This window comes from Thermobia domestica, chromosome 11, assembly GCF_964235325.1.
Source record: "Thermobia domestica chromosome 11, izTheDome1.hap1.1, whole genome shotgun sequence".
NCBI classification, from domain to species: Eukaryota; Metazoa; Arthropoda; class Insecta; order Zygentoma; family Lepismatidae; genus Thermobia; species Thermobia domestica.
Genome location: NC_137464.1, coordinates 34,330,904 through 34,347,671, shown reverse-complemented (window position 1 = coordinate 34,347,671; position 16,768 = coordinate 34,330,904). Strand labels below are relative to the sequence as shown.

At 34.3% G+C, this 16,768-nt stretch overlaps 1 protein-coding gene across 3 annotated transcripts in view; it reads left to right on the top strand.

The window, feature by feature from the left end:
• The window catches only part of Atg14 (autophagy related protein 14), a 106,765-nt gene extending 99,221 nt beyond the window's left edge, over positions 1-7,544 (top strand). For 2 of the 3 annotated variants that reach the window (XM_081730333.1, XM_081730336.1), the window contains exon 9: positions 331-7,544. In XM_081730333.1, the coding sequence (XP_081586459.1) occupies positions 331-519 (189 nt within the window). In that variant the 3' untranslated portion in view covers positions 520-7,544. The remainder of the gene's footprint in view (positions 1-330) is intronic. The other variant, XM_081730334.1, reaches the window with a different exon arrangement.
• The last annotated feature ends 9,224 nt before the right edge of the window (positions 7,545-16,768 follow it).

Here is a 16,768-nt window from a genome sequence, read left to right as displayed (position 1 = left end):
TTAGATTTATAATTAATGTTGAACATGAGTAATGCTTCAATATGTGTGAAGTGAAAAATTTAGAAGAAATTATATCTAAGGCTGCGGAAGCAAAAGTGGTTCACACCAATGTCGAACATTCAATACTTGTATTATTAGAATCAAAGAACTACGGATTTTGAGGGAGTTCCCAGCATACCTATATTGGCTCAGGGAAATAAGATATTTTGTGTAATGACCCGTAAAGGGTTCCTCTTTGCAAAAGTAGACTGAAATTCCATCATTCTACTGTTGAGTGTGAAATGTATTGTTTTGTTAGTGTCGATTTTGTCATTCTGTTCCCCTTCGCAGGTACCACATATGCCTTATTTAGAAAGTGCCCCCGGTCCGATGATGTCACGTCACAATTTAAGCAGCACCGTGGTGCCTCGAGGTTACCAAACGAGTATTGCAGCTAGTACGAGTGTAGCTGGGGGCTTGATGACCAGTGCTGCTGCAAGCTTAGCTTCCATTTGGAGGGGTTGGACAGGGCAGAAGTAATTCCACGGTTCTATTTGTCAAGTAATGAGTAAGATTCTTCCTATTTTAAATACGAAAAAAAAAAAAAAGAAAGAAATAAAAGTATAGTTAAAATTTATGTGCGTAGTGTGTATTTTTATTGTTTTCTAAGTTTAAAAAAAGGAAAAAAAAATATAAATTTTTAAAAAATAATAATATATACTGAACAGGTAGAAAACCTGTTTATACATGTTTGTGATAGCCAAGAATTTAGATTTTGATTAGAGTCATTATGGTTAATTTTGCTCATCATGAAGCCTATATGCACATACATTCTAAATTGCCTTTACGTAGTTATTTTATTTGATAAAATTGTTTAAATGCACAATATATGTTTAAATATATTTTTAAAAGCAATGTTACTGCTGCAATGAAACATTTTTACTAATTAGAGATTATATAGTCATTAGGTAAGATAATCCACAAAGCAATTGGGTCTCTCACTTTCTGTAGTAGGAATTTTAGTCAATTAGAATGCAAGTAAATCAAATTTTAAAAAAAGAAAAAAGAATCTCATCTACTAAGTGCAGACTTTTTTTTTTTTTTTTAATCATTTTACGTAATAGACCTAATAGTTATCATGGTTTATTTAAATAAAAGTTCTAACTCGTTCAGTCCCGGAACGTTATTTTATAAAATTTTGTGTCAATTCATCTACGACTGTGATTCATTTCAAAATTACTTCGACTGTGTTTTTAGAATGGTTGAAATAATGTTGTATTTATACTTGCCCACGAAAAATAGTGTCCATTTACTAATTAGTTTAATTTTATAAAATTATATATGTAACAATGAGAAAACAATATACAAAGACAAAAGACAAGGAATATTAAGGAACTTGAGAAATGAAGCTGACTACCATATAAAGAAGTATTTAGCAGACGTGTAGATAATATCCATTTATAGGATCACTACATAGTAATGCAAATGCTGGAATTTGATTGCGGTTCTTGAAATACTAGGTTTTGTTTGAGGCTGAGCACTCATGGCAGATGTTGTTTCTTAAAATTCTAACAAGATGGTCATTGAGAATACGCTGCAAGAGTATTGGAAATATTTTGAATGGATACATGGATGCATAATGTTTCATTCGTTTATGCAGTAAACGGAGAAAGTAATTAAGCTGTAGATTTTGATTTGTTTTGAAGTCAACAAGTAAGAAAGTATAAAGTGACGTTTTACTAAGTAATCCCCCCTTCCTCTCCCATTCACACACACACACACACACACACAAATAGTACACATACACATACAGTATAGGGTGCTGATAAATAACGAAATGATACATATCAAAACTTATTTTTACGACTTAGTTTCGTAGCTGTTAAAAATCAACGACATATTGAAAATTTTAGAATCACATTTCGTTAAATATTTTAAAATATGCGCGTATTTGTATGGGAATATAATGATTTTGACATTGCTCAGGAATTCTATCATCCTACTTACAGATTTCTGTAATTCCTGAATATTCCAAGCTTTCGACTCTCCTCTGGAGTCTTGGTCACGGAAGTTAAAAACAGAAAGAAAAAGAATAGAAAAACCAAGGAATAAAAAGGAACGGACTTACCAAGGGAAGAGCTGTGTTAAAAAAAATAAATAAATAAAAAATAATTTAAAAAAAATAAAAAGTTGTCCAGTGCGTCAGCGATCTCCAAATGAGGTGAAGCGAACTAAAATATAGCGGAGTCAATTTACGCGCCTTTCCTGTTTTTCGTGTTGCTGTTTCTTGCTGGACATGTTTTTTGTACAACAAGCTCTTCCCTTGGTAAGTCCGTTCCTTTTTATTCCTTGGTGATTCTGTTCCTTTTTTTTTTTTTCTTTCTTTCTTCCTGTTTTCAACTTCGTGACCCAAGACTCCAGGGGAGTCGAAAGCTTATCATAAAAAATCAGGAATTACAGAAACCTGTAAGTAGAGTGGTAATAATTTTCGTTTAAATCTTTTCATTTTATTTTAATCAGCTCATTCAGATAGAGTACTTACACTTGTTATAAGTTTTAGGAATTTCTTTTTTCTAATAGCGTGTGACTTCATAAGATTACAAGGTGCTTTATTTATCAAAACTTTCATGTAGAGCTGTTCGTTTATTAAGAGTTACGTAATAATAAATAACAATGTTAGTTATGTGAAAATACAGCGAAATGCCCTTGTTCATGTAATAACTTGTTTCGATGATGATAAAATTAAGTTATTCTTTGATCAAGATTTTCTCTCACAGGAGTAGCTTTCACCTTACCGTTTGAATATCAGAATGAGGGGGCAAGATAGATCTTTAGATGAGAATAAGTGGAGTATATGCACATAAATCTTCTCTTTTCTTGGTAACGTTTCAAGACATAAAAAAATGGGCAAACATTTAATTTTCAGGCTTTCAAAGCTTAACTCGTCCATTTTGAGCTTGTCTTGAGCTATTCGCATTTCCCTGTGAAGTGAAATTTAAAATTTGAGGCTCAATGTTGTGTAAATTTTTAAAATTACTTTTATGTCTGATCTTGCAAATGGACCAATTTTAGTCTTCTAATTACTTTCTTATGATTATATTCATTTACTATATTGTATATTCGTAGGTTCCATTGTTTGTGCTTTGGGTGACTGCTTTTAAAGTGAATGTTTTGATTTAAGGCTAATGGTCTTCCTTAATATTGGTTTTGAAGTTGGTCATTATTTTTCGTTCTCTCGAATAAGTTTTAAAAATAGTATTTCGATTTAAGATTTATAGTCTTCCTTTTAATATTGATTTTCTCGTTATTACAATTTCTTCTTCATTCGAATAAGTTTTAAAAGAGTATTTCAGTTTAAGGCTAATAGTCTTCCTTAATATTGGTTTTGAAATTAGTTACTACTTCTTTTTCTGTCGAATAAGTTTCAAAACAGTTTTTTTTTTTTTTTTTTTTTTTTTTTTTTTTAATAGTTCTTCCTTTATTTACTTGAAGTGGGCTTACAGCGTAATGTAAGATACAATTATATGTATAGTGTATTTCTTCAATAGGAGTGCAGTTCGGCAAATTCTTTAAATTTCCCATGCTAAATTTTACAGCAGTTTCCTCCTTCCATCGTCCTTTTGACTGCATTTGCGGGGTTGCAATGTCACAACACACTCTCTCTCTCTCTCTCTCTCTCAATACTATGGCTAATGTGAAGTAGCTGTCAGGCAATGTAAGAATAAAGAAGCTACTCTTGGGAACAGGCATTTCTTTTAAAAAGGAAAATAATACAAATATGTAATTCTCCTTTAATACATGATGTGAATAACTTGTGAAGAACATATTTCTCTGCTCCCAGGGCCTCCACATTTTGCTACAATCGAGTATAATACATAAGGAAACTACAGCACTCTTCTAATCACTGACTGAAAGGATAGCGTTTGGAACTATGGCAACTAACAGCCAACGTGGACTTGACAAGCGGCAGTCAAATGTTTGAAATGAAGGTTCTGGTTGGCCATTTAGTTATCGGGGTGTGTTTTCCACAAGTTCCCGCGGACGATGACTTATTTATGGCACTAGCCACCACACGTAGAAGGCAGCATCCTTTATATACAAACTGCACTTTTATTGAAGAAATAAACTATACTCTCACTGGTACGTGGGAATGGTACCATGGTCTTTTGCACCAAAGACTATATCGCTAACCATACAAGCAGAGGCAGCTCTAGTTTCTATGTGTTGTACTAGTGATTTATGAAGATTTATTTCTGTACTCAGAGTAAAATAAGAGACGAGTTGACATTTGGAGAAAGATATGTTTGTTACCTTGTGGCCACATCGAGAGTTTTCCGCTGAAGCATCTTCTATAACTACCCTCTCTAAGAAAAATGTACTAATAAATGAGGTTTCAGCAGAATACTGATGTGGCCATAGAGTACGTCTTCTCCTAATGTAAATTCGTTTTATTTTCCTCCGAGTGTAAGTACTTCATTCATGATAAATGCAATAAGAATGTTAATTGATAGTTAGTCCTGCTGTTTAATAGTGCGTTGGTCCCAGTTTCTTAAATATCCCACGAGAGCTCCGAATTTCATTTACCTTCGAGTCTTGAGACATCGTTTTCCGTAATCAGACTAAGAGGATGCTTTTAATATACCTTAAATATAGGATTGGAGGAATTCCTTGTTCTGTTTCCAACTGTTTTTCGGAACGCTGAGTGGTTTAGTGGTAGTGCGGTCACTCGTAAAAATGAAATTCCGTGTAGGCTAAAGTAGACTGGTGGTAATGAGCGTAAAATAATTGGTGGGATGAGAATGTGGAAGAAAACGGGAAAACCCGGAGAATACCGACGGAAACAATGTTGTTCACAGCGAACTCACATGACCGAGGTTCAAACCAGCGACCTCTTACACCAGAGATGAGCGCGGTCAACCATTGATTCACCATCCCGGGCTCAGTTATTTGCGAAGGGTCCCTGGTATTTTTCTAGCCCATGTAAGCTTATAGTGGGCAACATCGAGTTAATGAGTTTGGTTGGGATCATTCAGTACTATTGTTATCATCTACAATTTCTTTCCTCATAATTCTCTTGCATTTGTCATCGACCTCCGTTAGCCTAAAAGGCATAAATGTAGGATACTATGAGACCTTCGAGAATTGAAATGAAATGAAATCTTTCAGTTTGACGTCCCACGATTGTGCCCTTTAGGCTAAGGGAAACGAAGGATTAAGGGAAGTGAATGATGATGGAAGAATTAGTGGAATGAAATGTGGAAGGAAACGGAAGTCCCGCGAGAAAATCTACGGATATGATGGTGGAGGGGGATCGAACCAGGGACCCTAGAGCACCAAAGGTAAGTGTACTACCACTTAACCACCGTACCCCCCTCCTTTGAGAATCGTAAACGTAGAAATTGAAATGCAAAGCAACTTAAGAACAATGTTTATATTGTTGTAAATGTAAATTAACAAGAAACTAAACCATTTCCATGAAGAAACATATTTAGCATTTGATAAGTTTAACTCGAATTCTGTCTTTTTTTTTTTTCCTCGAAGATGAAGATACTTACATTCAGGATTGTCCGATTTCTTTTTAAAACAGAAACCAGGAACGATTTTGGTTTAATGTGAAACATTAATGGAGAACAGAGATTCTTCCGCCATCTTTTCGTCCATCATTTCTTCTTTTTAACAGTTGTTTTAACAAAACAGTGATATACTCGGTTGGGACCTAGGTCTGCATCTGAAAAAATAAAACCTTAAATGAAGTTAAGAGAATAGAAACATTGATGGAAATTAGACACGTAGAGCGAATGTATTATTATTATTATTATTATTAACAGAGTAAAAAAACGTTTTAGAAATTACTAAAGGAATGCATAAGAGCAGTTTAAAAGTTTTTTTTTTTTTTTAAAAAAAGGTAAAAATTATTCTTCAGGAAAGTCAGCAAGCTAGAAGGCAAGATTTGCGATACCAATTAACTGTTAGTATTTACAGTTAGGTGCTTATTTTTTTGTTATGGAAATGAAACTAGTGATATGTTTCAATAAGATTATAAGATGAGACCAACTATAATTACAGCAATTTAGCATGATTATATAAAAATATTAATTTGTTTTTTAAAATAAATTTAACTTCAGAAACCCATTTTCTTCTCGTTACAACAGACATAACTGAATGGTGGTTTAAAACCGAGGACTATTGCAATCAAAATTAGAAATATTTACTCTTTAAATTTTATTGTAAAAGGAAAACGTTGACTGCTTACAGCGAAATCTGTGATAGTAAGTGCATTCCATATTGGATTTAATGTATACCTGGCTCAAGTGATGGACAAAAGGAGAATTACAATATATGAAATATGCATATTTATACTTAACAAACATCCTCATGTTCCAGTTATGTACATGTATTTACAATCAACGGAGCTTGTTTCTACTTAGATTTAGAAAAAGGAAACTTGTTTCGTAACTTTAAGAAATTCTTGTAGTTCACTTCTTATTATATTGTAAGAAAACATTAATATAACAATCGGTTCACTACTGATAGTATCTGACTTTGAACCGAGACCAACGATACGGTTTTTACATAACTTTTTGTAACTACTTTAACGAATCTTCTGATAAATAAAAAAAAAAGTCTGATATGTATGTAGTGTTGAACAACGCATATAAGAAGAAAGAAACTTTTAGTATGAGATTCTGTATGCAGTTGCAGAAGATATTTAGACATTTACAAAATATAAGTGTACAAACGACTACAAAGTTCGAACATCAACATCTAATTTTAAGAACCAAAGCCTAAGAATGAATACACCAATTTGAGCAAAGTTTTCCATAAGATAAAAGTGAGCAAGATATAATAGAATTATTAATTCGAAAGACATTGAAAAGAGAAAATGAGTCAGATTAGATTTTCGCCCTTCGTAAGACAGTCAGAACAGTTTTTGAAATTCAGTCACGATAATATTGGTTTTATTAGGATTGTTACGCGTGTATTTTCGATTCTGGATAGAAATTTTCAACTTTGTGTACAATGGGCAGACTGTTTGCGTGAAGATAATGCAAAAGTTAGATTATGGAAAATACCATAACGAGTTAAAATTTTTGTTTGGAGTTTAACGTGCGTAGAGACATGATCCTGTAAGATAATGTGATATCCAATCACAGTTCTCCTACCAAGTATCGAACTTGTGCCTCCTATACAAAAGCTAGAAAAGTAACTATATAGTCACGAAATAACTCGTTTTAAAATAGTTTATAAATTATGTGAAGAGTTTATTAATTATACAGTGTGGAGCAGAGGAAACGAATATTTTTTAAACCGTTAGTACGGCGACGAGTAGGGGTAGTGATCTTGAACGACCGTTGACAGACAGCTCAGACAATGCGGTTTCAGTCGCTGTGGAGCGTAGAGCATCATGTGTTCGCGGTCGAGCAGTTCTTTAGAAACAATGATTCTGTGGGCACGGTTCAACGTCTTTTCCGTCGAAAGCTTAATGTCGAACGTCGATATACAGTCCTAGCACTATACTCTGATGGGTTGCAGAGTTCAGCAGTATTGGATCTGTGATTTAATAATTTAAAAAAAAAAAAAAAAAAAAAAAGTCATCATGGAAGATGCGATGAAGCGAACGATGTGACATATCCAGCGATACAGCCTGTCGCCTAGCAGATCGTTTGGGACTAGCAAGAACTGTCCTGTTCACTCTATGTATACCTGAATTCGAAGTGGACGGGGAAGACCAGATGGTTTCGTTTTCATCACAGATCCAGTACTGCTGAACTCTGCAACCCATCAGAGTATAGTGATTCGATCTGGGACTGTACCTCGACATTCGACATTAAACTTTCGACGGAAAAGATAGTGAACCGTGACCACAGAATGGTTGTTTCTAAAGAACTGCTCGACCGCGAATACACGATGCTCTGCGCTCCAATTCTCCATAGCGACTGAAATTACACTGTCTGAGCTGTCTGCCAACTGTCGCTCAAAATCAATACCCCTACTCATCACCGAATACTAGCGGTTTAAAAAAAAAAACATGCGTTTCCTCTGCTCCACCCTCTATAATGATAACAATACATATTTCACGAATTGCTATCGATTTGGAATTAGAAAATCTTCGATACCTTAAATATTAATAGCTAAGCATCTTTTTGTTCCTTTGGGAGGCACCGTTTCTCAATGCGCTCACCTCTGGGGCGAGGGGTTTCTGGTTCGATCCCAGACTATGTGCGTTTGTGGTCGACAACATCGTGTCTGTGGATTTTCTCGGGGTTCTCCTGTTTTTCCTCACTTCCATACCCCATCAAAGCATTCATTTTGATTAAATACCCGTTTCCTTTAGCCTTCAGGACATAATCGTAGGAAGTAAGACTATTAATTTCATTTCTTTTTGTTTCTTGTCTATGAAAAGGAAAGCTAGACTGGAGTCCAGCCGGAAAACTTAACACAGTTGAAAATAATAATAAAATTTAAATAAAGGAAGATAAATTTTGGTAAGCATCGTACTCCACAGATCCAATTTTTAATACTTTTTTCATTATATTCCATGCTCGTAGTTTTTCGTGAGATTTAGTTGGTGGTGCTAATCTGTCAGTAGAGACTTGAAATAAACTGTGATCGCTTTTTTCCGTGGGCTCTTCAATTATGTAAATTTAAAATTCGTTGAGAAAAAAAAAAAATATATATATATATATATATTAAAATAAAAGTGAGAGACAATAACGCTTTTGAAGTAATTAGATATTAAGATAAATTATTAACACATTCCATTTCTAAATATAGAAAAATATCATTTATATTTATCACAAACTGTATATAATATTGTAAGTGATATTCCATATGTTTAGCACATACATTCTTAAAACAATTGTAAGATAATAATTGTCTTTCAGAAGGCGGTCAGTCAAGTCATTTAACTAGTATTTAACAGTTTTTGATTGTCTAAGAAATGTAATGAGAAAGTTACATTTTTTTTATCACGTTTTATTAAGAGAAAGATATACAGGGTGTCCCAGGAGGAAGGGGGAATATTTAGGAAAATGGTAGTATGGGTGATTCTAAGTAAAAAAAGTTCATATGAACATGGGTCTTAATCTCAACGGTTTGAGAGCTACAGGTTGTGAACCAGTTTTGTGTTCATGGTGCTTATTGCTCACCCTGTATTTATTCTACAGAGGTGACATAGCGGATTTAAAAGGTGATGGAATGGCCTTTCCAATGGTATGACATATGTGGCATTGTTGTCTTTGGAAGAGTAGTTATTGGAGTACATTTGAGAATCAGTGTTGCCATCCATTTAAAAAAAATAACAACTTTCCCAAATTTCCCTCAATAGCTTCCCTTCCAAAGACAACAGTGCCACATATGCATACCATTGGAAAGGCCATTCCATGACCTTCCAAATCCGCTATGTCTCACCTCGGTTGAAAAAATACAGGGTGAGAATACACAATATAAAGTCAAGAATAGTTCTCAACCTGTAGCTCTCAAATCGTTGAGATTAGGATCCATGTTCATAGGAACCTTTTTGCTTAGAATCACCCATACTTCCTCCTGAGACATCCTGTATATATATAAGTGTGTGTATAAGGGAGTGAGAAAGTGCTCGTCGTAATTGAGATATAGTTATTTTTTACATGCTTCATATTTATAATAGAATCCATGCTTGTTAATACACAATACGTATCAAATACGACGTAGTGAAGTTTTAATTGCATGAGGAAAATTACTAAATATCAAAATATTGTTAGTTTCATAGTTTTAAATATTATTAGAGTAGTGAGTTTGGTAAAACTCAAATAAAACTCTGAAAATATGTTGAGTGATAAATAAAAAGTTTCAAAATATTATATCATGTGATGAGAGATTGAAAATTATTAATGTGTGCTGTTGTTAAGATAAGATGCCAGTCAATGTATATTATATTTTTTCCTGATCTGAATGCTTTAAGCATTGTATGCACGTGTGTGTTTCGTGGATAGTGTGTGTAACTCTAAACATAATTGGTGTTTTTTTTTTTTTTTTTTTTTTTTTTTTTACCACCCAAATATCTATTAAAACAGACTGCATTGTACAGAGAGTATCATATTTTTGCATTATGTTTTTAATACAAATTGAACAGATCTACAAAAGAACAAATATGTTATCATTTGTATGTGCCAATGATGGTTGCACTCTATATATGTAAAAAGAAAAAATAATAAGTCTTTCAATCTGTGTCTCTTTTATAGTAAATATTTCTTTTTATTAAAATGAAGAAGAAGAAGAAGAAGTGGTTGTGATTATTACAGGACAAGCAAATTGAATATGTATGTGTTTCCGTATTATATTGTGTACAAGTTAGGATTATGGGAGTAGATTTTTATATATATATATATGTGTCAGAGAGGCATTAACTACTGTAAGATACCGTGCATGTGTATGTAAGTATGCGTTGTCTGTACATATAGTTAACCATGACTCAAATCTGCATTCCCATAATCTGGTAATTTTTAAAAATTATTGCAGGGATAGTGTACAAATTATAATCAGCACTGTATGTATTTTGTGGGTTAAAAAAAACTAAATGAAAATGTTAGCTTGACTCTTAAATTATAATAATTTTATTTTTGTGATTGTATGGTGTAGAAGTTTAAAAGTGATTTCAGAAGGACATATACGCATATCTTCTAAAGAAAGAAAAAGAAAAGAGAGAAAAAAACGCGGACAATACAATAGCACATAATCATACTCAGCGTAGGTCATTATAATAGTTGCAAGTTCATATATGCATCTTCAATAATATCTTAGAGTAGTTCAGACGCATCACTATACTAAATACTAGTTCAGCAATAGTAATATAAATGTTAAACTCTCATTTTGCGAGATTTGGGTATAATTTGACAGTAGATGATTTTGTTTTTAATACACACTTGTTTTGTTCTTGTTTTATTGTCATAATTTAAGAGTATGTTTGTTTATAATAGTGTGTAGGACATGACCAAAAAAAAAATATGTTCCTTTATATATTGTTATTGCATTCTGTGCCGAAGTATTATGTACGAAAATAATCTTCAATTATATGAAGGCAAATTTGTCTTAAATAATATAGTGACTGCTTTATTTTCCTATTTTCCCTTATCCAAGAAAATGTTCAGATGAATACAACAGAGAAAAGTAGGAGCTAAAATTTTATCATCATGAGAAAGGAAAGGCAAATAGCCGTGCAAGCAGCAAGGTTATGGTAACGTATGGTGAAAAAAATTACACAAAGATTGCAACACTGCAGACCCTGGCAACAGTGAACTCTGGCATACGATATGAGCTATACAGGAAGAGTAGTGTATCTGTCGTGTATCAGCAAGTGCAGGAGAAGAATGACGCAGAACGAAATGAGTCTGGCGTTAAATGAGGAACAACGTCGTAAAATAATCGTGCATATTGGAAAGACAATTCGAATGTTAAAAAATCAGAGCTTGTGAAGCACTTCCAGCCTGTAGGACATTCAAGATGAACGGTGTATAATATTGAATCGAAAGTAGAGAAGGGTATGAACATAGAAAGGAAGGTCAGCAGTGGACGGAAACCGATGTTAAGTGATCCCAAAGTGTTGAGACAGCTTCTAAGAGCTGCTGCAGATAAGGTGGTAAAATCGTACCGGGAACTTGGTAGAAAATGTCGCTGTAATAAAAGTACAGTGAAGGGCGCTTTACGAAAATGGGAATTACCAGACCTAAGCGGGAAACCATGCCGAAGGGTACGGAATGCCAAGTTGTGGTTCAAAAACAACGTTTAAGAACTCTGGTCACCAAAACGTTCACTGCTTCAAATGATGTAGTGTGCAACATGGACGATGAGACCTATTTTACATTAGACGGTCACGAGTGGCAGCCTAAAACGTACTAAGATCTATTAACTGGTGATATGCCTGATTTAGTGCGTTTTTCTGCGAAACAAAATATTCACAAAAGGTGTTGCTATGGCTTGCAATGAGTGAAAAGGGACTCTCTAAATCGCCGTTTTTCACCACCGGTCGTGACCTAAACACTGAACGGTTTATGAAGTTCTGTCTGCCGAAAGTTAAACAGTTTATCAACACGTATCATCGTGGAAACAATGTGGTGTTTTGGCCAGATATAACCAGCTGCCACTACGCTACAGCAAGTCTTGCAGCCATGACACTACGGTATATGCTACATACTCAAAAATCAAAATCTTCCTAATGTTCCTCAACTTCGGCCTATTGATGATTTTTGAGTAAATTTAAAGAGACAAGTGTATGCCGATAATTATCAGCCAACATCCGTTGCAGGTCTTGTCCAACGGATCCGTAGATGCTTGAATGAAATTGATACATCGTGTTTCGCGTCATCCATGCAGAAAGTTCCCCGAAATTGTCGCAAGGCCAGCAGATATGTTATAAATGTGTTTGTACATTAAAGTTCAGATGTCATTCTGGTTTACCAATCAAAGAACACAATAAAATTGCGGATGTTCAGTGTGGCAAATGGATTATAATTTTTGTGCAAATTTTTTTCACCATATGATAATTCTTTAAAAGCCTTCCTCCTATACAGCAAAAAATGAGGTGACAAAGCAACACAAAATGACTATCACTTTAGCGTGTTGTGTGTTAATTCAACACCAAGGACATCGCCTTTTAAGTATATCAGAAATAACGAGTTACTGACTGTGAAAATTTACGTTGGTTTTTATTATTTGGTATAAGCATAGCTTTAGGCAATATTTTTGGCATTTATACCAAACAACGAATAACGTTCTATGTTTTCTGTAATCGGTCACAGTAATAATTTCGTAAAATTGTGAATTGTCTGACAAGAGTTACCGGTACATGAGTACCAGTTCTGCCATCTTCTGTTCTTAGATGCTAAGACAAGAATAACATAACAAAAACAGATGCAAGCACTGCTATTCATGTAACTTGTCAGACAATTTACAGATTTACAAAACTATCATTGTGACCAATCACAGAAAACATAGAACGTTATTCGTTACTTAATATAAATGCCAAATATACTGCGCAATCCTTTGCTCATACCAAACGATAAAAACCAATGCAAATACTCTCAGCCTGTAACGAATTATATCTTATATACTCGGAAGTGATATCTTTGGTGTTGAATTAAGACACAAGTAACACGCGAAAGTGGTAGTCATTTTGTGTTGTTTCAACTTTTTTTTTTTTTTTTTTTTCTGTGTACGTTTGTCATCATTAAAATGAGTATTATACGCTCCCTCTTTATTTCCGGAAACACTGTGAAAAAGGTGTCATTTTAGTTGCTTTTATTTAAAAATTGATAAGACAGATAAAACAGAAGCAGTTGGCAGGAAACTAAAGACAGAACATTTCTGATTTCGGCAACAGATTAACCTGTGTCAACTTAAAAAATGGTGGACGTTGTTGTGGATATTCTGCTAGTTTTATTTCAGGTTCTTGTGAAGAATATAAATTAATTTGAAAAGAGAAGTAAATTCGAACACTATAGAGGTAGTGAGTGATCAATGTTGCTATAATATCTGAAGATGTCTGATTGGGGGAAAATAGTTTGAACACCTCAATTGCTCTTCAAAGAGAACGCCAATTTATGTAGTAAGACCTACCTTCAACCAATGTGTTCAACATTTTACGCTGTCAAACATTATGCCACTAGAAGCAGAAACAACAACAAAGAATTGCATTTGCTCTGAAGTCTAAAATATAACATTTTCTTGTACATGTATCTGCCAATAGCGATATGATAAAATATAAAATTTTCTTGTACAATCAGCGACAAAAGTTCTTTCCGTTTGATGAAATTAGTTTCGTAAATAACTTCAAAATGGAAGGACAATTTGAATACAGTTTCCAGTAAATTAAAAAGAATGTAATTTTCTGTACGTTTCAGTCTTAGCACCATTATTCCCAAAATAAAATATACCAAACGGAAAGAATTTTTGTCGTTGACTGTACCTGTCAACAGCGATATAATATGATAAAGCTTTCATGTGAGCAACCGAGTGGAAGAATAATCTTTCTAATTGTAGTGGCACTGGTTTGACAAACCTTTTGGAACATTAGGACAAGAACCACTGGTAGAACTTCAAAATGAGGTAATCAAATATCCTAGAAAAAATCTCCGTAAAAAAAAAAAGAAAAAATAATCTCTCTCTGGTGTCTCACGATTTGTTTGACCTATCCCTCCAGTTATATTGTTTGACAGTTGAGGAATAACTTCAATTATTATGTAATATCTATCATTGGTTGGACGGACTGGTGTCCCAGGTTTGTCCGCTCCTTTCGGTTCTGTGATTTACAGACTGCTTTCCCGATTTGATTAAGTCAGTTGATACAATTCAGTTTGGGATGAAATTATTTTGGTGATCGTGATTTGAGGTGTCCAGTGAAGAGGCCATTTAAAATTTGGCTTTTTAAGAGAGAGGCGGAGAAGCGCACCAGAGGGAATGAAGTTAGCAGATAATATTTCCATCAGTGCAAAATAGTCTTCGGATGCATCATACTACACATGTCTCTTTTATCCGGTTTCAGTGATTGAATTTTGAAGTAAATAGCTAATGACCAATTGTTTTTTTCTTTCATCTTTGCTTTATTACATTTTTCTCCTTTTCGAAAAGTATTCTTTGTTTACTGGGCATCTGTCGAACTTTCTGTAATATACGCATTTGGTTCTAAATCGGATGAGTTTGAAAACAACAATAGACTACTCAGTAATATAGAGAATCTACACGCATCACAGTGTACTACTTCTGTGGATATTGCACTTAAAAATGTTTCCTTGCAAATATGGTACTGGAGTAAATTCGTTCATTTTAGGGAACGAGGAACGAAACAGAACGTAGTTTCTTTTAAAAAGGAATTTTACAGACTCTGCTTAAGTACTTCGTTAGCGAGCACACACGCAATGCTCCTTCGCTTCGCCACTCATTATATTGGATTGGTGTAAGTTCATAGCGTTTTGTTTATGAATTAGCAATAATACTTCTTTGTCCGTTATTATATTGTTATTGCTTAGTTCATTGTTTCGTGTTTGTGGAAACCTATATTCTAATTCTGCACTATTTTGTAAATTTGGCGGGAGTGTAAAAGATGGAGTGTCAAGTGAACAAAATTATACATTTCCACCAAACACTGCCCGTCGAGTTTAAACAAGGATGAAATGTCGCAGCAGGAGGGGGAAAATCAATTTGTTCTGTGTATAGGGCTAAGTCATTACTGAAAGTTCAAGATTATTTTTTTCCTGATTTGATTAACCTATTGTTCCACAATTAAAAAAGATTGTCAGACCAGACTGACAAAAATCACTTAAATGAATTCCTTTGTGAGAATTCTCCGCAAGCAACATGAGAATTAATACAAGCTTTGAATTATCATAACTCAACCATTTTGCGTCATTTGCATTCTATGGGTAAGACGCAAAGAATTCCCTTCCTTGTGCCTGCAGGTTTCTATCTTTCCCGCGCTGTCCCTAAATGATGTTCACATAGAAGTTTTTCCTGATGAAGCTGCACTTGAAACTTGACTCACTGATTTCTTCAACTCAAAACTACAATTCATTTTCCTTCTTTCGTTGTACTTTGTTCCACATAAAGTTCCGTAGTATTATTCCATCGACTTCAAAACACCGAGTCAGTAGTTGTGGATAGTTGTCTTAATCGGGCCAAATTTGGGAGGGGTATGTAATTGCTTAAAAAAAGTAATAAGTTTAAGATTAAATTTGGCAGAAATATATCTCTGGCCCAACAATATTTTGGTGATCTATGGTGTCAAATTTTGGCAGTGTCTTGCCTCACTCTGTAATTTGGCGGGTAAGTCAGATTTTGGAAAATTAGTATTGTTTTAGCTAGTAACACCTCAATAATTTGGTAAGATCCTGCTAATTTGAAGTCCTTGCTGCTGGTCTACTGGCTAGCGTCCACACTTCTGGTGTACGAGGTCTCGGGTTCGATTCCTGGTGGCAGAGCCTTGTAAAATTTGAACGCATTGCATCGGATTCCACCTTAAACTATAGGTTCAGTGATGACGTTAGAGGGGAGAAGGGGATGGGCTGTCCCCCAGATACGTCATTTAGATCAAATAATTTATACGAAAAACAACTGCTCCCTAAAATATCTCTGTCCCTTCGCTTACCACTTCCAAGAAATTAAAGCTAACGTTGTCACTGTGTAGGTCCACGTCTTATATAGCCTCGATGCTGAAAAGGGTCGCTGAATTTTAATAAACGGATAAACAGATTTGGAGGACGCATTTTTATTTTACGCCCAAATCATTGTAATATTTAAAAAATAGCATCAAAATTCAACTTTTTTTTTTTTTGTTTTTGTTTGTTTGTTTAGCACCTAGAGAACTTCAAGCTCCTTACTCCCCATGAATGTTCCAGTGATTACCACATTTGAAAGCATACGTGTAAACGCAACAATCATTGACGTTTATTCCTTTTAGGATTTATGGTAACTTTTTTTCTTTTCTTTTTCTTTTTTTTTTTTTTTTTACCATGGCGTAGTGTTGTCTTTGACCGCTTATTTAGGTTCTATAAGGTATTTAAATCTTTTTTTTTTTTTTTTTAACCAAAGAGTACCCGAGATGAATTGAGGCGTATAGTTTCTAAATCCGCCATCTCCTTCATAAACGGTTTCGAGAAAAACAGGAAAAACTGATAACTCAGAGATTATGTGAGATAAAATTTTCTTTTTATAAATACTTTACTGCTTTCTGGACATTCATTATAACTACCAAATGACAAAAATCTCTCTCATCCCATTTCTCGGTTATTGCAGAAAGCAGTTTGGAGATGGCGGATTT